General features: G+C 43.7%; 1 protein-coding gene across 1 annotated transcript; it reads right to left on the bottom strand.

Moving 5' to 3' along the window:
• Window positions 1–595: 595 nt before the first annotated feature.
• LOC126085052 (zinc finger protein 671-like) lies at window positions 596–20186 on the bottom strand. The gene is given in 5 exon segments (XM_049899999.1): window positions 596–1314; window positions 1316–2699; window positions 3271–3393; window positions 3891–4017; window positions 19920–20186. Coding segments are annotated over 5 exon segments (1737 nt in total). The 5' UTR covers window positions 19935–20186; the 3' UTR covers window positions 596–1226.
• Window positions 20187–23101: the final 2915 nt, after the last annotated feature.

Here is a 23101-nt window from a genome sequence, read left to right as displayed (position 1 = left end):
TCATTCTTACACTGAGAGTGTTTGGAACAAAACTTTAGTGTCTTCCGTCTATTTAATGAGTTTAACCAGATGGAAGATACAGAATCATAAAGGATATGAATTACTGAATTACCAAAAATCATATCTACTTTCTGCAATTACTTTTTGGCATCAATTTGCTAATTTCCATTATTTACTTCATTTGTGTGAAAGTTGCTGTAAGTTTCTTACTATAAAGTTTCTCACTATGTGAAGTCCACATGCATCTTCTGAACTTAAGGTATTCCCAGGCCATTTTTCTCTCCATTTGAAACATACTTCACCCACTTTGCTCAGGAAATACTAACGCATATTTTGGGGGCCAGCTTAAAAGCCAAATTCCCAGTTGGTTTCTACTTCTAAAGGCCTTAAAACCAAAATGTTTCTATATCCCCTCCTCATGGTTACCTCTGGGCCCACAAATATCCTGGCAGCCACGTATTCTGGCATCCACGCCAGTCTCAAAAAGCCCTGCAGCGTTTCCTAGGCCTTGGGCAGCAATGGAAATTAGGTCAAAACTGAAGTGCCCCCATCTGAGGCATAGAAAACTGGGGACTCCCACAAGAGCTGGCAGAACACGATTCTGTTTGCAGCACTCTCCACATAATAAACAGAACCTACAAGATTAAAGAAGGTTTAAACAATAAGGCCTTTATTATTGCACAAACAAGAGCAATGGGAGGCAGGTAGTTCCAGGGCTGAGTAACTGGAACCCAGATACATCTGTAATGAGCGTCACATGAAATCAAAAATGTTCATGAAGTAGGTAAACCTCTGCAAGCCCGCTGCAGAGCTCATCTTGTATCCTCTGGGACAAAGCTGATTACTTCCATGCCTAAGCCAAACAGAAGGGAGGAAATGAAGGCCTCCAAAGTGCTATGAGACCATTCATGAGTTCTTCTAGGACTGGGGGGAGAGCATAGGGATCTGCCTACCCTAAGCATGCTGGGGTGACTGACACACACTGTGGGACTTGGCCAGGTGGGAGAGACAGGATGGTGTCTGCCACAGGTACCAGCAGTCACATAACCCTGGCAAAGGCCCTTGGTGGTTTAGAAAGTACAACTAAACTTCGGAGAACATCTCACATACTTGGTACTCACAAGGAATCTTCCCAGTGTGGATGTTCGTGTGTGAGGTTCCGCTTCTGACTAATGCCCTCCCCCGCAGTATGCCTCTCAGAGCTTCACTCTGAGTCGGGTGAGTTGTTATGTTAAACAGGGAGACAGCACTGCTAAGCCCTTTCTTAGGTGGTTGCTTTGGTGAAATGATTTTCCACATTTGCTGCACTCAAGTCTTGTCTCCAGTGTGAATTTTCTGGTGCAGTACAAGTGTGTGTTTGCGGTTGAACTCTTTCCCACATTCGCTGCATACATAAGGCCTTTCTCCAGTGTGAACTTTCCAGTGCCGAATAAGATTTGGCCTTTGGGTAAAGGCTTTCCCACATTTGTTACACTCATAAGGCTTTTCTCCAGAGTGAACTTTCTGGTGCTGAATGAGTTTAGAGGTGCAGCTAAAGGCTTTCCCACATTTGCTGCACTCATAGTCACGGCTATGCGTTCTCCAGTGTACAATAAGGTGGGAGCTTTGGCTAAAGGCTTTCCTACATTCACTGCACACATAAGGCTTTTCTCCAGTATGAATTCTCTGGTGTAGAATAAGTGTGTGTTTGCGGTTGAACTCCTTCCCACATTCGTTGCAGACATAGGGCCTTGCTCCTGTGTGAACTTCCTGGTGTCGAATGAGGTTAGACTTGCTACTAAACAATTTCGCACATTTGCCACACTGATAGAGCCTTTCACCTGTGTGAACTCGCCTGTGTTCCGTAAGACCAGAGATTTGTCTAAAGAATTTCCCACAGTCACTGCATTCATAAGGCCTTTCGCCAGTGTGAACTGTCTGGTGTTTAAAAAGGTCGGAGCTTTGGCTAAAGAATTTTCCACATTCACTGCACTCATAAGGCCTCTCTTCAGTGTGGATTCTCTGATGCCGAACAAGTGTGTCTTTGCAATTAAAGGCTTTTCCACATTTGCTGCATATATAAGGCCTGGCTCCTGTGTGGACCTTCTGGTGTTGGACAAGATTGGAGTTGCAGTTAAAGAATTTCCCACATTCACTGCACTCATAAGATGTATCTAGGATGTGGATTCTCTGATGGTGAACAAGTGTGTCTTTGGGGCTGAAGGCTTTCCAGCATTTGCTGCACTTGCAATGCCTCTGCGCAGTGCAAAATGTACCCCCGTACTCAGTGCTCTTGTGGAGCTTCACCTCACTGTGAGGGACCTCGGGCTGAAGAAGCCCACAGGTGGTCAAGAACTCCTTCCCACCCTCCCTGTATGTGTAGGTCTCCTCTGGCATGTAGACTCTGCAGCTCTTCCCAGAGTCCCTGCCCTCCTCACTTCTGAAGAGTTTCTCTCCACTGTGCTGCTTCTGGTGCTGGGGAAGGTTTGCACTGAACCAGAATCGCTTCTCACATGCCCAGCACATGTATGGTTTCTGCCTGGCTTTGCTTCCCTGGTGTTCGGCTTGATGCAAAATGTCTTTCAGTACTGAACCACATATGTCACAGTGGTGGGTCTTCTGGGTACCTGGACCTGCCATGGGAGTCCTGACCTGTGACACTCCTACAGAGACACTCTGCTCAGAAGGTGCCTCCTTCTCATGCACTCCACACCAACAGCCTGAAAGCAGAGAAATTCTGGTGAAGTTTATGTTGACTTCAGTGAAAAAGGGCAACTCTATCATAAATATATGTTGACCCATTTATGAATGAGGGAGCTGGGCTCCTGGAGGGTGAGGGCACAAGTGCAGTGCAAGAGAGGAAACAGGGTCTCCAACTCATACCTCAGCAAATGGCTTTCAGGAAGGCCTTGGCTGCTGGTGGCAGGTGAGTGCTATACAGAAGGGTGTGTCCCAGCCCAGGAAAATTCAATGACAAGGGAGTAGCTGGTGTTCAAGGACTATTTAAGGATGTGGGCACATCTCATGACACACTAAGTGCAGGCCAGTGTTGGAGAACACTGCAGACTAAGCCATGCAGAGGAGTGAGGAAGAGGTAGAGGCCAGGGAGTGGGAGATAGCCAGAGGCCAGAAGTCGGACTGGAAATGATGTCACAAACTGCCAAGAATGGGGATGGAGAGGAAGAAATACAGTGTGGCCACTGGCCTCAGAACCAAACGCTGGTGTGACAATGTTGCTGGGACCATTTGAAACCAGCTTTGACATTGTGCCCTTCTCTGGCATCCACTCACCAGGATCAGGTCCTCTCTTGACCTTTCTTGCTGGGGCTGGAATCATATCCACCTGGTCAGGCACCCAGGGCTCTTCTCCTTGCTCCAGTTGAGTGACTATGTGTGATCTGGAAGAAGCAATTCCTAAGAGAAGGATAGGACAGCTGAGTGGCCAGCATTGGCCTAGGGCAACCCACATTATGACAGACCACAGGTAAGAAAACTATTACAAAAACAACTTTGAAAGAAGGTTTTGCAGGAACAGCCCAATGGTCCCCTGCAAATAGTGATTATGCCAGTGCCTGCAATTCCTGGGACAGTTAGGCCCCAGAATATGTCACCTGGAGGAAGGGTTCTGGACAGATTTACCAGCCCAGAAAGTACATGAGCCAAATGGGATCCATTAGGCAGACTGCAGCTCTAGTGACCTGCAAACACTTGACTGCATGACTTCAGGGCTCCTCAGTGAGTGAGAGGTGGGCAAGCTCCATACAGTTCAGCCTGGCGCCCACAGCACCTACTGCAGGAAACTGGGGTCAGAAAAAGTACCCATGATCCAACTGTACAAAGGACAGAGTGGTTCCTGGGGAAAAGGGAAAAGGATGCTGGGGTCATCATCACGATGGGGATGTGGTCCTTACCCAGTGAGGCTATAAGTGCAAAGTTCTCCAGCATCACACTGCAGTACAGGAGTCTCTGAGCCTCATCAAGGAGCCCCCACTCCTCCTGGGAGAAGTACACGAACACATCCTCGAAGATCACAGAGCCCTGTAATGTGGAGGTTGGTGAGGTCCATGAAAAGTCTTTTGCCCAAGCCCCCGCAATCCACTTATAAAAACCCCTGCTCAGCCACTTCCCCTGTTCTCCAAGTCAGAGGAAATACGAGGCATCAGTGCCGTCGGTCCTCACGTCGTCCTCATGACCCTAGTGATCACTGTGTCAGCGACAGCCACAACAGACAGGTGGGCAGATGGATGCCATCTAAGTTCTAGGCTTGGCATGCAGAGTCCCACTCCTCTCCTGCCAGCCAATTCCCCCAGACTACCCCAGGTCATGCCTCTCAGGCACAAACCTGGGCTCTCTCTAGTAACGGCCCTAGGACTGTCAGTTCCTACTCCTTCCTCTTGTGCACATCACTCTCTGGATCACACCCCCCTCATCTCCGACTCTCTACTGCTACCCTTCTGGCCCATCAATACACACCTCCCTAGACTCCCCATATGTCACTCTGTACATGGCATTCAAAGAGTACTTGGCAATACAATCAGGATCCCATCCTGCCCAGATCACCAAGGGCCCCCACTGTCAAGGACAGCCCCCATTTTGCTTTGAAGGCCTCCCCACCTGGTCTTGTTCCTTGCTTCAGTCACAGGCAGCCAGAACCACATGCAGACCGTAGTGGCGTCACATAATCCTTAGTAATGTTTATTATCAATTTTAATCATGGAATAATATGTGATATAGTTGTAAATTGCTTTAATGTAATATTTCTTAGATTATATAAATACTAACAACAAAATTGTTTTGTAAAATCTTTCTGCATTGAATTACAACATTATTAGTTACAACATTGTTAGTAACCGAGCAGAAACCTTTTTTAGTTCTTTTCCTTTGATTATTACTTCATTTTCAAAAATGTTATTGATATAGGTTCACAGACACTAATTATAACAATATTGTAGTTAAAAGGCCAGAAAATTTGACAAAATCAGCAACTATAAAAACACCAGCAGCAACAAAAACAAGAGCCCGTGCTTACAGCGTGTGCAGCCGAAACTACGAAACTACGTGATCCAAAGGTCACTGTAATTGGGTAATAATGACAGCTCCAACCAGAGTGCATTAGAAGGCTCAAAAAGTTACAGAGTTTTAGCCTTATAGGTATATTAATACATTTAAGCTGAGCTTACGAAAAATGTTTTTGTTATTATAACTAAGTACATGGATAATTTAATAAAGAATAATAAATTTCTGCTTAAACACTGCACAAAAACTTTACAGTCATTTTGGTGTCACCCCCTGACCGTGTCACCCAGTGTAGTCCACACCCCCTGTACCCATCTTGTGATGCCACTGACCTGCCCTTTTCCATTTCTCTGGTGCACCCTGTATTAGTTTCCTACTGCTGGTGTAGCAAATTATTACTAACTCTGTGGCCTAACTTTGGAGCCCTGGTGGCTCAGTGGTTAACAGCTCAGCTGCTAACCAAAAGGTCAGCAGTTTGAATCTACCAGTCGCTCCTTGGAAACGCTATACAGCAGTTCTACTCGGTCCTATAGGGTTGTTACGAGTCGGAATCGACTCAACAGCAACGGGTTTGTGGTTTAAAACAACACAAATATATTAACTTACACCTCTGGATGTCATAGTCCAAAATGGGTTTCACTGAGCTAAAGTCAAAGTATTGGTAGGGTTGTATTCCTTCTAGAGGCTCTAGGGGAGAATCCATTTTCTTGCCTTTTTAAGCTTCTAAAGTCTGCCTGCATTCATTGGCTTCTGGCCCCTTCCTCTGTCTTCCCAACCAGCAATCAGATCATTTTGACTTCTGCTTTGTCAAATCTCCTTCTCTGGTTTCAGCCCTTCTGCCTCCCTCTTATAAGCACCTTTGTGTTTACACTGGGCCCACTGGATAACCCAGAATAATCTTTCCATCTCAATCTTTACCTTAATCACGTGTGCAGTCTCTTTTGCATGTAAAGTCACATAGTCACAGGTTCCTGGGATTAGGGCACAGACATCTTCAGGAGGCCATTATTCTGCCAACCACAAACATGCTGTCCCCTCCACAGTCACAACATTTCTATCTCCACCTATCCTCTGAAAATAACTCTTACAACTGACCCCTCAATCAAGGCTGATGGCATTTCCATCCTTCTAGCTGCTAAGCCCAAAACCTTGGGTCATCATCGTCTTGTCTTACTATCTGCTTCAGAAGACACAGTCTGTCTTAGTTACCTAGTGCTGCCATACAAAAAAAACACAAGTGGGTAGCTTTAAAGAACAGAAATTTATCGTTGCACAGTTTTAGGGGCTAGAAATCCAAATTAGGGGATGGGCTCTAGGGGCGGCCACTTCCTTGTCCGTAGCCCCAGGCATTCCTTGGCATTTCTTGTCTTGTAGAAGGTTCCTCACGTTGTCTCTTCTCCCTTAAGTGCCCCCTTTATAGGACATTGCCCAGAAGGGATTAGGTTTAGGACCCACCCTACTGTGGCATGGCCTCATTAACAAAAAAGCAAAACCCTATTTCCAAGCAAGATAACATCCACAGGTATGGGGGCCAGGACTTCAGTGTATATTCTGGAGGCACACAATGCAATCCACAATAGTCTTAGTAGAATAAGAGACTGAGAAAACTACTTCTGCCACCTCCACAGCAACCACTCTGGCCCAGCCCCCTCAACACTCACCTGGACTACCGCAGTAGCCTCCTTCCTCATTTCCCTGTGAGAGACTGAATATACAAGTGGACAGTAGACAGACATATATATAAACAGTACTCTGACTCACAACCTCTGATGCAACCAGCCCTGGAAGCCAAACCACAGATTGGGCAGCAATCAGCTCCAAGATGGTCAGGACTAGAACGATAACAGCTTCCTTAATTTGTGGGACCAACCAGAGAAAGATAAATATGCACTCCTAACCAGTCATATAGAATACCCTGCTTCATTAGCCCGCCTGCAGCTTCCTTATGCCAACAACTCCAAACTCCATACCTGAAACCTTCCCTTTTTCCCACTATAAAGCTTTCCAATTCCCTTGTCTGCCAAATGCCAGATGATGGTGACTGACTTCCTCGCCATTAAAAAACAAACAAAAAAACACCAGTACTGTCATGTCAATTCCGACTCATAAGGACCCTACAGGACAAAGTAGAACTGCCCCGTGGGATTTCCAAGGAGCGGCTGGTGGAGTCAAACTGCAGACCTTTTTGGTTAGCAGCTGAATGCTTAACCACTGTACCAGCAGGACTCCTAAAACCAAAGCCATTGCCATCAAGTCGATTCTGACTCACAGCAACCCTACAGGATAGAGTAGAACTGCCCCATACGGCTTCCAAGGAGCGGCTCGTAGATTCAAACTGCCAGCCTTTTGGTTAGCAGCTGAGCTCTTAACCACTGGGCCACCAGGGCTTCCCTTGCCGTAGTAAGCTCTTAATGAACAGCCTTCACTTGTTCTCATTCGGATGGTCTTTATCTCCATCATCACCCCACCCTCACCCCCAGTCTGTTGTCCACTCTGCAGTCAGAGGAATCCTGTTAAGACTATGTCAGGCTACTTCCCTCCTCTGCTGCAAAGCCATTATGGCTCCAACTACCAAATCTACCAGCCGCTCCTTGGAAACCCTATGGGGCAGTTCTACTCTGTCCTATAGGGTCCCTACGGGGCAGTTCTACTCTGTCCTATAGGGTCCCTACGGGGCAGTTCTACTCTGTCCTATAGGGTCCCTATGGGGCAGTTCTACTCTGTCCTATAGGGTTCTCATGAGCTGGAACTGACTCGGTGGCACTTGACAACTCTCAGAATAGAGGCCCAGTTCCTAAACTTGTAACCTCAGGCACGAACCCTGTCCCTCTACGCTGTGTCCACCACAAAGAAAGGGGACCTGCGGTTTGCCGAACACTCACAGGTGTCTCACCCGTAATTATTTGCACATGATAGTTTTGTGTGCCTGGGACACCTTTTCACCCCTTATCTCACCGGGTGCCAAAGAGACCTCTCCACATAACCCTGGTTTAGACTGAGCCACCCTTCTCGGGGCCTGCAGATGCAATAGCAGGGAAACGGAAAAGTGAAGAGATGCAGGACACACGATGCCCCATATCAAGGTGGGTTAAGGCCTGGGGCATCACTGGAGCCTGTAGGCAGAGCAGGACCAGCAGCCACTGCTGTACCCAGCCCAGCCTAGGAGGCACTTCTGTTCTGTGAGCATCACATAGGTGGGGCAGACTTGCTAGTGTGCATCTCAGGGACTCTACCTGGAGAAACTGAGTCTCTGAATATGGGAATTTTGTCTGGTCACAAGACATGCTGCAGTGCCAAAGCCAAAATGATCACCATAAGGCCAGAGGCCCTCTTCAGTGTAAGGCGTTCCAACCAAAATGTCCCTCTCTCCTGGCTATCACTGGCTAAGAGCTGGCAGCTCAAGGCACAGGTACTTCTGGGTAATACAGTTCTCACTACCCACCAGCACTGCCTCTCCCTCCAAGTTGGAAGGCAAAGGACTCATTGATTGCTTATGGTGCGCTGAGCTTGCTAGTGGCCCACATGCCCTGTCCTCAGTCTCCAGCAGCTGTCCTGGGCACAGGGCCACGGACCCTGGGTGTTCTGGGGGTTCACAACCTCTACCCCCAGTCACTCCTCCTGATTTGGAATCCTGAGTAAGGGATACAGTTATAATTTTTACAACAGCAATTAAAATTGACATTGTGGGAGGATATTTGCCAATAGCTGAGAAGAAAAATAATCAAAACACTTATCCAAGCTACGAGCAGTGACCTACCTGTGGCCCACAGGACCCTCAGGCCCCACAGCTTCTAGCCTACCACCTGACTCTGGCACATTTGGAGCAGGGTGCAATAACTTAGAACACAATTGTGTCCTCATAGAATCCTTGTGATCAGGAGAAACTGCAATGTTTTCTCCACAATAACTGTGGTTTTTATAGGCTGGAGTGATCAGCGTATTACTCAGCATTTCAGAAAATAGGTGGTACTTGTGCACTGCTATGTAGGGCTGGCCCCTTAAAGCATATTCCAGAATCAAGTACTGCCCCTTGTCGTGACAGAGATGTAGACACACAGGATGCTGGAAGTACCTGGGGGAAGGGACAGAGTCTCAGGCTCCTGCTTAAGGCCCAGCATGGGAGAGTGCCTCTAACAGAAACTAATTTAAAAAAATATATATATATATATATGTTTTTACGTTTAGATCCACTGGCACAGAAACAACTCTTAATACAGTAAAACCTACAAAACCCAGAACATGGGTAAGGTGGAAACCTGTCAGAAAAGGGAAACTCAAATATCTTCCACTAATAGAGAGTGATAGAAAAGTGGTAAGACTGCACCCTGTCAAAGGCAGAAAATTTGCCAGACCCAGAAAAACAAGGCAGTCCCATCAAGCTCCGGCTCACAGATTTCACTGTACCTTCCTTTTATATCAGGAGTTTCTCCACACGTCTGTCAGTTGGTCATACTGTGGTGGTTTGCATGTTGCTATGATGCTAGAAGCTATGTCACTGGTATTTCAAATACCAGCAGGGTCACCCAAGGTGGAAAGGTATCAGCTGAGCTTCCAGACTAAGACAAACTATGAAAGACCTAGCAATGAAAGACCTGGGCCAGTGAAAACCTTATAAATAGCAGCAATACGCTGTCTAATACACTGCCAAAAGATGAGCCCCTCAGGTTGGAAGGCACTCAAAATACGACTGGGGAAGAGCTGCCTTCTCAAAACAGAGTTGACCTTAATGATATGGATGGAGTCAAGCTTTTGGGACCTTCATTTACTGAAGAGGCATGACTCAAAATGAGAAGAAACTGCTGCAAACATCCATTAATAACGAACGTGGGATGTATGAAGTATGAACCTAGAAAATTGGAAGTCATCAAAAATGAAATGCAACACATAAACATCGATATCCTAGACAATAGTGAGCTGCAATGGACTAGCATAGGCCATTTTGAATTGGACTATTATATGGTATACTATGCAGGAAATGACAAATTGATGAGGAATGGTGAAGCTTTCATCATCAAAAAGAACATTTGAAGATCCATCCTGAAGTACAAAGCTGTCAGTTATAAGGTAATATCCATACACCTACAAGGAAGACCAGTTAATACACTATTATTCAAATGTACGCACTAACCACTAATGACAAAGATGAAGGAACTGGAGATTTTCACCAATTTCTGTAGTCTGATATTGATCAAACATGCAATCAAGATGCATTAATAATTACTGGTGATTTATAAGACCAATGATTTCTTCATTACAAATAGTTTTTTTCAACAATATGAACAATGACTCTACATGTGGAGAAGTCCTGGTGGTGCAGTGGTTAAGAGCTCAGCTACAGACCAAAAAGGTTGGCAGTCTGAATCCACCAGCCACTCCTTGGAAACCCTATGGGGCAGTTCTGTTCTGTCCTATAGGGTTGCTATGAGTTAGAATCAATGCGACAGCAACAGGTTTGGTTTTTTGGTTTTTAAACATGTGGAACTCACCAGATGGAATACACAGGAATCAAATCAACTACATCTGTGGAAAGAGACGATGGCAAAGATTAATATCATCAATCAGAACAAGGCCAGAGGCTGACTGAGGAACAGACCATCAAATGATTACATGCAAGTTCAAGCTGAAGCTAAAGAAAATTAGAACAAGTCCACAAGAGCCAAAGTACAACCCTGAGTATATCCCACCTGAATTTAGAAACTCTCTCAAGAACAGATTTGACACATTGAACACTAGTGACCAAAGACCAGATGAGTTGTGGAATGACATCAAGGACATCATACATGAAGAAAGCAAGAGGTCATTAAAAAGACAGAAAAGAAAGAAAAGACCAAAATGGATGTCTGAAGAGACTCTGAATCTTAATCTTGAAGGCTTAGTAGCTAAAGCCAAAGGAAGAAATGATGACATAAAAAAGCTGAACAGAAGATTTCAAAGGGCGGCTTGAGAAGATGAAGTATTATAATGAAATCAGCAAAGACCTGGAGTCAGAAAACCAAAAGAGAAGAACATGCTTGGCATTTCTCAAGCTGAAAGAACTAAAGAGAATACTCAAGCCTCGTTTCAGTACTCAAGGATTCTGCAGGGAAAATACTAAATAACAGAAAGCATCAAAAGAAGATGGAAGGAATATACAGATCCACTGTACCAAAAAGAACTGGCTGATGTTCAACCATTTTAAGAGGTAGTGTATGACCAAGAGCTGATGGCACTAAAGGAAGAAATCCAAACTCCACAAGGCTCCAAGAACTGATGGATCATGAACTGGGATGTTTCAACAAATAGATGCAGTGCTGGAAGTTATCACTCGTCTATGCCAAAAAATTTGGGAGACACTTACCAAGCAGTGGAAATTGTTGTTGTTGTTAGGTGCCGTCGAGTCAGTTCTGACTCACAGCCACCCTATGTACAACAAAATGAAACACTGCCTAGTCCTGAGCCATCCTCACAATCATTGCTATGCTTGAGCCCATTGTTGCAGCCACTGTGTCAATCCATCTCCTTGAGGGTCTTTCTCTTTTTTTGCTGACCTTCTACTTTACCAAGCATGATGTCCTTCCCCATAGACTGGTCCCTCCTGCAAACATGTCCAAAGTAGGTGAGACAAAGTCTCACCATCCTCTCTTCAAATGAGCATTCTGGCTGTACTTCTTCCAAGACAGATTTGTTCATTCTTCTGGCAGGACATGGTATATTCAGTGTTCTTCACCAACACAATAACTCAAAGGCACTGATTCTTCTTCAGTCTTCCTTATTTATTATCCAGCTTTCTCATGCATATGAGGCGATTGAAAACACCATGGCTTGGGTCAAGCACACGTTAGTCCTTGAAGTGACACCTTTGCTTTTTAACACTTCAAGGAGATCTTCTGCAGCAGATTTGCCCAATGCAATGCATCATTTCATTTCCTGAGTGCTGCTTCCATGGGCATTGATTGTGGATCCAAGTAAGATGAAATCCTTTACAGGTTCAATCTTTTCTTCATTTATCATGATGTTGCTTACTGGTCCCATTGTGAGGATTTTTGTTTTCTTTATGTTGTATAATCCATATTGAAGGCTGTGGTCTTTGATCTTCGTCAGTAAGTGCTTCAAGTCCTCTTCACTTTCAGCAAGCAAGGTTATATTGTCTGCATAATGCAGGTTGTTAATGAGTCTTTTTCCAATCCTGATGCCCCTCTCTTCTTCCTGTAGTCCAACTTCTCTGATTATTTGCTCAGTATACAGACTGAATAAATACGGTGAAAGGATACCACCCTGATGCACACCTTTCCTGATTTTAAACCATGCAGTATTCCTTTGTTCTGTCTGAATGGCTGTCTCTAGCTCTAAGTACAGGTTCCTCAGGAGCACAATTAAGTGTTCTGGAATTCCCATTCTTTGCAATGTTATCCATAATTTCCTAGGATCCACACAGTCAAATGCTTTTACATAGTCAATAAAACACAGGTAAACATCTTTCTGGTATTCTCTGCTTTCAGCCATGATCCATTTGACGTCAGCAATGATACCCTTGTTCCACCTTCTCTTCTGAATTCGGCTTGACTTTGATGTGCTGGTGGAACCGCTTTTGAATGATCTTCAGCAAAATTTTACTTGTGTGTGATATTAATGATATGGTTCAATGATTTCTACATACAAAGTATGAATCAAGGAAAATTGGAAGTTGTCAAAGATGAAACGGAACACATAAACATCAATATCCTAGGCATTAGTGAGCTGAAATGGACTGGTACTGGCCATTCTGAATCAGACAATCATATGGTCTGTTATGCCGGGAATGACAAATTGAAGAATGGTGTCATGTTCATTGCCAAAAAGAACATTTCAAGATCTATCCTGAAGTACAATGCTGTCAGTGATAGGATAATATCCATACACCTACAAGGAAGACCAGTTAATACAACTATTATTCAAATTTACACACCAACCACTAAGGCCAAAGATGAAGAAATTGAAGATTTTTACCGACTTCTGCAGTCTGAAATTGATCAAACATGCTATCATGATGCACTGATAATTACTGGCGATTGGAATGTGAAAGTTGGAAACAAAGAAGGATTAGTGGTTGGAAAATATGGCCTTGGAGACAGAAACAATGCTGGAGATGGCAGAATAGAATTTTGCAACACTAATGACTTCTTCATTGCAAATAGCTTTTTCCAACAACATAAACGACAACTATACACATGGAACTCACCAGATGGAATATACAGGAATCAAATCGACAACATCTGTGGAAAGATATGATGGAAAAGCTCAATATCATCAGTCAGAACAAGGCCAGGGGCTGACTGTGGAACAGACTATCAATTGCTCATACGCAAATTCAAGTTTAAGTTGAAGAAAACTAGAACGAGTCCACAAGAGCCAAAGTATGACCTTGAGTATATCCCGCCTGAATTTAGAAACCATGTCAAGAATAGATTTGACGTGTTGAACACTAATGACTGAAGACCAGATGAGTTGTGGAATAACATCAAGGACATCATACATAAAGAAAGCAAGAGGTCATTAAAAAGACAGGAAAGGAAGAAAAGACCAAAGTGGATGTCAGAAGAGACTATGAATCTTGCTCTTGAACATCAAGTAGCTAAAGAAAAAGGAAGAAATGATGAAGCAAAAGAGTTGAACAGAAGACTTCAAAGGGCGGCTCGAGAATAAAAGTATTACAATGAAATGTGCAGACCTGGTGACAGAAAACCAAAAGGGAAGAACACCCTTGGCATTTCTGAAGCTGAAAGAACTGAAGAAAAAATTCAAGCCTTGAGTTGCAATTATGAAGGATTTTTCAGGGAATATACTAAACAACAAAAGAAGCATCAAAAGAAGGTAGAAGGAATACACAGAGTCACTGTACCAAAAATAATTAGCCAATATTCAACTACTTCAGGACCAAGAACCGATGGTACTGAAGGAAGAGGTCCAAGCTACACTGAAGACACTGGTGAAAAACAAGGCTGCAGGAATTGATGAATTACCAATTGGGATGTTTCAACAGACAGACGCAGTGCTGGAATGCTCACTTGTCTATGCCAAGAAATTTGGAAGAGAGCTAGCTGCCAACCCACTGCAAGAGATCCATATTTGAATCCATTCTAAAGAAAGGTGATCCAACAGAATGCAGAAATTATCGAACAATATTATTCATACCACACACAAGGAAAATTTTTCTGAAGATCATTCAAAAGTGGTTCCAGCAGTACATCAACAGGGAACTACCAAAAATTCATGCTGAATTCAGAAGAGGACACTGAACAAGGGATATCATTGCTGATGTCAGATGGATCATGGCTGAAAGCAGAGAATACCAGAAAGATGTTTACCTGTGTTTTATTTACTATGCAACAGCGCTTGACTGTGTGGATCATAAAAAATTATGGATAACACTGCAAAGAATGGGAATTCCAGAACACTTAATTGTGCTCATGAGGAACCCATACATAGACCAGGAAGCAGTTATTCAGACAGAACAAGGGCATACCGTGTGGTTTAAAATCAGGAAAGGCGTGCATCAGGGTTATATCCTTAGTTGTCTAGTGCTGGTATAACAGAAATACCACAAGTGGATTGCTTTAACAAAGAGAAATTTATTTCCTCACAGTAAAGTAGGCTAAAAGTACAAATTCAAGGCATTAGCTCCAGGGGAAGGCTTCCTCTCTCTATGGGCTCTGAAGGAAGGTCCTTGTCCTCGATCTTCTCCTGGTTGAGGAGTTTCTCTGACGCGGGGACCCCAGGTCCAAAGGATGCACTCTGCTCCTGGAGCTGCTTTCTTGGTGGTATGAGGTCCCTACCTCTCTGCTTGCCTCCCTTCCATCTCTTGTAAGATAAAAGGTAGTGCAGGCCACACCCTAGGGAAACTCCCTTTACATTGGATCAGGTGTGACCTGAGCAAGGGTGTTACATCCCACCCTAATCCTCTTTAACCACAGGGAGAGATGATTTATAACACAGAAAAATCAGAAAAGGGAGGACAACCACACACTACTGTGAATCATGACCTAACCAAGTTGACACATATTTTGGGGGACACAATTCAATCCATGACGTATCCTCTCCCTGTACTTATTCAATCTGTATGCTAAGCAAATAATCAAAGATGGACTATATGAGGAAACCCCCGGTGGCATAGTGGTTAAGAGCTACGGCTGCTAACCAAAAGGTCGGCAGTTCAAATCTACCAGGCGCTCCTTGGAAACCATATGGGCCAGTTCTACTCCGTCCTATAGGGTCGCTATGAGTCAAAATCGACTCGACGGCAAAGGGTTTGGTTTTTTGGTGGACTATATGAAGAAGAAAAGGGCACCAGACTGGAAAAAGACTCATTAACAACCTGCATTATGCAGATGACACAGCCTTGCTTGCTGAAAGTGAAGAGGACTTGAAACACTGATGAAGTTCGAAGACCATGCCTTCCATATGGATTGCACCTCAACATAAAGAAAACAAAAATTGTCACAATGGGACCAGTAAGCAACATCGTGATAAACAGAGAAAAGATTGATGTTGTAAAGGATTTCATTTTACTTGGATCCACAATCAATGCTCACGGAAGCATCAGTCAAGAAACGAAATGATGCATTGCACTGGGCAAATCTGCTGCAAAAGATCTCTTTAAAGTGTTAAAAAGCAAAGATGTCACTTTAAGGACTAAGGTGCACCTGACCCAAGCCATGGTGTTTTTAATCGCCTCATATGCATGTGAAAGCTGGACAATGAATAAGACTGAAGAAAACTTGATGCCTTTAAATTAGTGTTGGTGAAAAATACTGAATATACCATATCCTGCCAGAATAACAAACAAATCTATCTTGGAAGAGCCAGAATGCCCCTTAGAAGCAAGGATAGCCAGACTTTGTCTCACCTAGTTTGGACATGTTTTCAGGAGGGATCAGTCCCTGGAAAGGACATCATGCTTGGTAAAGGGTCATCAAAAAAGAGGAAGACCCTCAATGAGATGGAGTGACACAGTGGCTACAATGGACTCAAGCAAAACAAAACTGTGAGCATGGCTCAGGACTGGGCAGTGTATCATGCCGTTGTACATGGGGTCACTATGAGTAGAAACTGACTCAACAGCACCTAACAACATAAATAGTGGTTCCATTTTATTGCTGGGTAACAGCGCATTGTATGACTATACCACAGTTTATTTATCACCTGGTGATGTGTATTTTGGCTGTTTCCAGTGATCAGCTACTAAGAATAAAGCTGGTCTTAACACTTGAGATCAAGTCATTTGTAGACAGATGTTTTCCTCTCTATTGGGTAATAACTTGGAGAACTGATAAGCTACGGAGTATGTGCATGTTTAACCGGATTTAAAAAAAATAAAAACTGCTAAATATGTTTAAATTTGGTGGTACCATTTAACAAATTTACAGCAAGGAAGGAGAGTTACAGTTGATCCATATCTTTGTCAACCAGGGGCAGATTATCCCGTGATCGAGGTAAGCTTACCTCACTTACAAGATCATCAGTAGTGAACAATTTCATACATATCAGTAAGTAAGCACAAATACACCTGTGCTTATCTTGCTTACTGGGTCATCCACCCCTGTCAGGGATTGTAAATTTGAAAAGAGGCACTGATTCTTTAGGAATGTGCTATGGGGTTGGGAGAGAGACAGATGCCAACTGTACCTAGAAGCAGAATCTTTGATGTGGTGAAAAAATGTGAAATTATTCACTACCGACGATGTAGTAAGCTTACCGTGCTTACCTTACCTATTGGATAATTCGCCCATGATGTCAACCCTTGTTATTAAGTTTGTCTGTGCATTTAATACAGTCTGGCAATCTCTCCCTAAAATTAAAATATATATTAAAGCTTCTTCTCTGCCACCGCCAACTTGCGTAGAGGCCTGGGTGTTCAAGATTCAGCCTTACCTATAAGCCACTACCATGGCAGAGGAAGGCTACAGGTGTAATGTATATTAATAACTGCTTTACGAGAGGTGCTAAGACCGCCCACATCCACAATGGCCTCACTTATAGAATTCACGAAGCTGCCAAAGCCTGAAACAAGCACCAAATTCATCTTTGTGTGCTTGCATCCAATTGTGATGAGCCTTAGTATGTCAAGTTGGTGGAGGCCCTTTATGCTGAACACCAAATCAACCTGATTAAGACTGATGACAACAAGAAACTAGGGGAGTGGGCAGACCTCTGCAAAACTGACAAAAAGGGAAAATTTTGTAAGGTGGTTGGTTTAACTGCGTGGCTATTAAGGTCTATGGCAAAGAATCTCAGGGCAAGGATGTCATCGAAGAGTATTTCAAATGCAAGAAATACACTAATAAAAAACTTGGCTTTAAAAAATTATATACACACACACATAAACTATGAGTGGGACAGGTTTGGTTTTTTTTTTGGATGATACATATATAAACATTTAAGGAAACCCTGGTGGTGTAGTAGTTAAGAGCTACAGCTGCTGACTAAAAGGTCGGCAGTTCAAATCTACCAACTGCTCCTTGGAAACCCTATGGGGCGGTTTTACTTTGTTCTATAGGGTCGCTGAGTCAGAAGTGACTCAAAGGCAATTTTTTAAAAAAATATATAAACATTTAAAGCCAAAAATGAAAAAAAAAAAATGACTATAAAGATTGTTATGGATTGAACTGTGCCCTCCCAAAATGTGTCACCTTGGCCAGGCCATGATTCCCAGTATTGTGTGAACAATTTTGTGATCTGATGTGATTATCCTATGTGTCATATGATGTTAATGACGAAGGATTAGTGGCAGTTACGTTAATGATGCAGGATACAGATTCCAGGATTAAGCTGTATTTTGAGTCAGTCTCTTTTGAGATATAAAAGAAAGAAGTGAACAGAGAGGAGTGGGACCTCATTACTACGAAGCAAGAAGCCCCAGGAGTGGAGCACATCCTTTGGACCCCGGTTCCCTGCACTGAGAAGCTCCTAGACCAGGGGAAGAAGGACCTTCCCCCAGAACTGACAGAGACAGAAAGCCTTCCTGTGGAGCTGACACCCTGAATTCAGGATTCTGGCCTGCTAAACTGTGAGAGAATACACTTGTTTGTTAAAGCTATCTACTTGTGGTATTTCTATTATAGCAGAACTATATAACCAAGACAAATGTATAAATTACTGGCTCTTGACTGTCCTCTCAGAAAGCGATAAATCAAGCAGACAAAAAATAAGCGGATATATCACTATTAATAATGGAACACCCAAAAGTCACACATTCATGTTGGTCTTACACTGTTAAACATTTAAAAATTTGCATCCACTAGAGTTCCTGGGTGGCACAAATGGTTAAGCACTAGACTACCACCCAAAAGGTTGGCAGTACGAACCCAACCAGAGGCTTCTAGAAGATAGGCTTGATCTGCTTCTGAAAGGACACAGCCTTGAAAACCCTATGAAGTTGATCTTCTCTGCACACACAGGGTCACCGTAAGTCAGAATCAACTTGATGGCAACTAATAGCAACAGGCCAAAAATGAAGCCACAATATATGGTTTCCAAATTGTTTATGAACACATATAAACTCATCTGCTAGTGCAAGCTTCTCAAATAGGGTTCCATGAGAGAATCAGTTCCCACAGAAAGTGATTTCAGTGAATACTGTCTTAAATACCCCAAGGAAAGTGGTATACACTTAGTTGCCAGTCTAAATTCACAGAGGATAAATCGATTCATTGCCTACAAAATATTTCTTAAGATGTCAGTGTTAATTTTCCCATCAAATCAATTTGATAGAGGAGACAGAGTGAGAAATCACCCAATGTGAACTTTCTTATCTGGTTGATTGTTTTGTAGCTCATAAAACACACTGAACAGAGGCTGAAAACAACAAATAGGATACTATATAGAAAGTGTGAGGAGTCCTTGGGCGACGGAAATGCTTGAGTGCTGGACTGCTAATCAAAAGGTTGGCGATTCAAACCCACTCAGAGAGGCCTCGAAAGTAACATCTGGTGATATGTTTCTGAAAGGTCACAGCCTTGAAAACCCTATGGAGCAGTTCTACTCCGCACACATGGGGTCGCCATGCATTTGAATGGGCTCAATAACAACTAACAACAACATAGTGTGAGCGGAAACACTTCTTGTGTCAGGGCAACTTACATTAGAGAGATCATGTGGTAAGAACATGCTGCGAGGCAGTATGACTCCACTGAGGCTGCACACCACAGACTATTTATTTAGTCAGAAATGTGTAAGGTGGTGGGACAATCCTGTATGGCATGTGCTGTATTTTGCGGCTTTGGCAAGAATAAGTAGAATTACTCCTGGAATTGGAAGACCTTCAGTTTGTGTTTCTTTTAGAACAGGTAGTCCAAAAGTGAGGGTGAGATCATAAAATGGTAGCAAATATACAGCAACCCACACCTCGGTGTCCATCCCAGCTTCCTCGTGCCCTACAGCCCGGTCCTCCTCCAGACACTGGTCAGAACCACTTCAAATGACGCAGCCCCTCCCTTTTGGCCTCTTATCTACCATTCAGCCCCAGTGCTTTCCTAGTCTGTTCTGCCCTCAGCCAACTATGGGATCCTTTCAAAATCCCCACTCACATCAGGTCCCTTCTTTGTTCATAACCCTCCATGTCTCCCAGTCTCCTCGGAATACAGTTCCTACTCCTCAGCCGGCCATTCCAGGTGTGACTCTTCGCGCACTCTGCTACCTGCAGACGTGAGGACCACTGCAGGTCTCCCGAATGCTCCCGGCTCAGTCGCACCTCCAAGCCTTTGCTCACGCTGGCCTGTCTGTCTGTCTGAACACTCTCCCACACTTCGTCATAACAGCTGTCAGAAACGCAGACCCCACCCACGATCTCCTCGTTGTTCTGGACTCCGGGCACTGGGCTGCAGCGATCTGAGCAGGCGCCCTTCACTCGGAACTTTCGTGATTCGGAAGAGGGACTAGACGGGTGAGGGCCTGGGGGACGCGGCACCCACCTGCGCCGGGTCCATCACCGCGGCTGCCGGTGGTGGCAGCGCCGGGTCTTAAGAGGCGGAAGACCAAGTCAGAACCCGAACACAGACGTCCCCAGAAGTGGGGTCACCGCAGACACCGCCACCGCCTAGCCTCGGAGACGCCTCTGTGCAGTGGGGACAGCTCCTCCAGCGCCTACCCGATCATGCCACCTCGGGCCCATAAAGCGCTTCAGAGGATTTCCTCTGCCGGCTCCATCCAAGAACAAACAAAATGTCCGCCACGAGAACAACGCCGGAAGTCTCGCCCAGACGTTTTCCGCAAGCACGCGCAGACGCTCTCCTCTCCAGAGCGTTCATTGGCCCAGTGCCGCCGCGCGTCGCAGAGGCTTTTGGGTAGCGCAGTCCCACGGAGCCGCTGACTTTGGCACTTGCCTGTGGGTTCAGCTGCTGGGCAAAGGCCAAGTACCACTGCGAGACGTGCTGGGTAAAGGTACACAGATTCTCTGAGGACGGACAGGGCTTCTCTACTTTTAAGAGGCACGCACCTAGATTCCGTGGGTGTAGTGTGCATGGATCATAGATATGTTTACCCACTGCCTGCGAAGTCCATTCTGGCTCATAATGACCCCACGTGAAGGAGTAGAACTGCTCCACAGGGTTTCCTAGGCTGAAATCTTTACAAGAGCAGGTCACCAGGTCTTTCTCCTGCGGAGCCTCTGAGTGGATTCCAACTGCCAGCCTTTTAGTTAGCATTCGAGTGTTTAACCACTGTACCACAAGGGCTCCTTACAGAAATGTTTAGAGCTCGTATTTTAGATGTTTCCCAAAGCTACAGGAACCAAGTGGACATACCACACCAAAATGTCACACAGCCTACATTCATAGCTGGGAGCTAATAACTATTGTTTTTTAAATACGTGTAGACTGAAACTTCAGAGTTTCATGAACTTCAGTTCAGGCAGAGACAAGAGAGAAGACTCCAGACAGGGCCATAGAGTGGAAGAAGGAAAAGGAATGTTAGGGTACCTGAAGTCCGTGGACAAGCATGGTGCTCTACATTAGATTTCCTCAAAGTTCTCCTCTGCCTGTACAATCAGTGATTGATCTAATACTGACAGTATCCATAATTTGTATTTACACTTACATTTTTACTGTTTCTTGGGCCGATCACTTTTATAGTAATTCTGATATTTATCAAGAGATTCAAGACCTAGCAGGGGAAACAGCAGAAGCCAATGAACTTCGGGTTGAATTCTGAGCTCCACCTTCCTAGAGATATTAGAATGAAGCTTAATGGCCAGGAAGCACTTAGGAGGTAGGTAGTGCTGAGGGAACTGCCTCTGATGAAAATAGTTTCCTTCATTTAAAAGCTGACATTGTTTGTGGGATCTCTGTGGTGAAAAGAACCAAGGAATTGGCTAAGACCAGTTGGTTGAGAATCAGGTCTGTTGGTCTCAGCATGTGTCCAATGAGCAAAGTGAAGTTACAGAAATAGGAAAGTGGAGTTTCTAAGGATCTCCACTCCCATCTGAGGAAGATAATTGCTATTTCTAAGGTGGTGGGAGAGCCCATAACATCAGCATCTGCGGGACAATGACTTAATTTGTCAGGAAAATTGGTAGAAAAATAAACAAAAAACGTGTTACCTTCACTTAACCAGGAATTTCCAACACTAAATCCAACATATATTCCCCTACTAAATAACACATACTTTAAAACAATAAAACCCAGAAAAAAAAAAAAAAGACTAAACCTGAAGGACATTGAATTTGGAAATGGATTCTTAGAGACAACACCAAGAGCATGAGGAAAAGAAAAAAAAATAAACAAAAATTTTGTGTATCAAAGAATGTTATCAAGAAAGTGAAAAGACAACCTACAGAATAGTTGAAAATATTTAGATTATATTTCTGATAAGGGCTTAATATCCAGAGTATGTAAAGAACTAAAACTCAACAACTAACAACCCAATTCAAAAAAAATGGATAAAGGACATGAATAGACATTTCTCAAAAAAGATATGCAAATGGTAATAAGCATATGAAAAGGTGCTCAACATTTTTAGTCATTAGGGAAATAAATATAAATCAAAACCACAATGAGATACCATTTTACATCCACTAGGATGGCTATTATAAAAACAAACAAAAAATGGAATATAACAAGTGTTGGAGAGGATGTGGAGAAATTGGAACTCTCATGCATTGCTAGTGGGAATGTAAAATGGTGCAGCCACTGTGGAAACAGTTTGGCAGTTCCTCAAAAAGTTAAACATAGAATTACCATGTTGTTGTTAAGTGCCATCAAGTCGGTTCTGACTCAGCGACCCTATGTACAACAGAATGAAATGCCGTCCAGTCCTGCGCCATCTTCACGATCATGGTTACGCTTGAGCCCATTGTTGCAGCCATGGTGTCAATCCATCTCATTGAGGTTCTTCCTCTTTTTCGCTGACCTCCTGAGTATATACTCAAAAGAACTGAAAGGAGAGACTCAAACAGATACTTGTACACCAACGCTCATTGCAGCATTATTCACAATAGCCAAAGGCAGAAACAACTCAAGTATTCATCAACAGATGAATGGATACACAAAATGTATATACAATAGAATATTATTCAGCCTTATTCATTTCAGGGAATGAAATTCTAATACATGGTACGGACACGGGTGATCCTTGAAAACATTATGCTGAATAAGCAAGACACAAAACAACAAATACTGTATGATTCCACTTATATGAAATATCTAGGACAGGCAAATTTATAAGGACAGAAAGTAGATTAGAGATTACAGGGGCTGGAGGGAGGGGAGAAGGGGAAGTTAATGCTTAATGAGTAGAGTTTCTGTGTGGAGTGATAAAGGTTCGGAGATAGATGGTGCTGATGGTTACACAACATGGTGAATGTAATTAATGCTACCAGATTGTACACTTAAAATGTTTGAAATGCAAGTTTTATGTTATATATTTTACTGCAATAAAATAAAAGTTCACAAAGCCAAACTCAAAAAAAAAAAAATTCTAATGGACAAATGGCTTAGCAATTTCAAGAATAAAATAAGAGGTTGTTGCTAGTTTCTGTCAGTTCTGAATCATGGTAACTCCATGTGTGTCAGAGTAGAATTGTGCTCCATGGGTTTTCAAGGCTATGATGTTTTGGAAGCAGATCTCCAGGCTTGCCTTCTGAGGCACATCTGGTTGG

This window comes from Elephas maximus, chromosome 11, assembly GCF_024166365.1.
Source record: "Elephas maximus indicus isolate mEleMax1 chromosome 11, mEleMax1 primary haplotype, whole genome shotgun sequence".
Classification (NCBI taxonomy): Eukaryota; Metazoa; Chordata; class Mammalia; order Proboscidea; family Elephantidae; genus Elephas; species Elephas maximus.
This window is presented reverse-complemented; position numbering and strand designations above follow the sequence as displayed.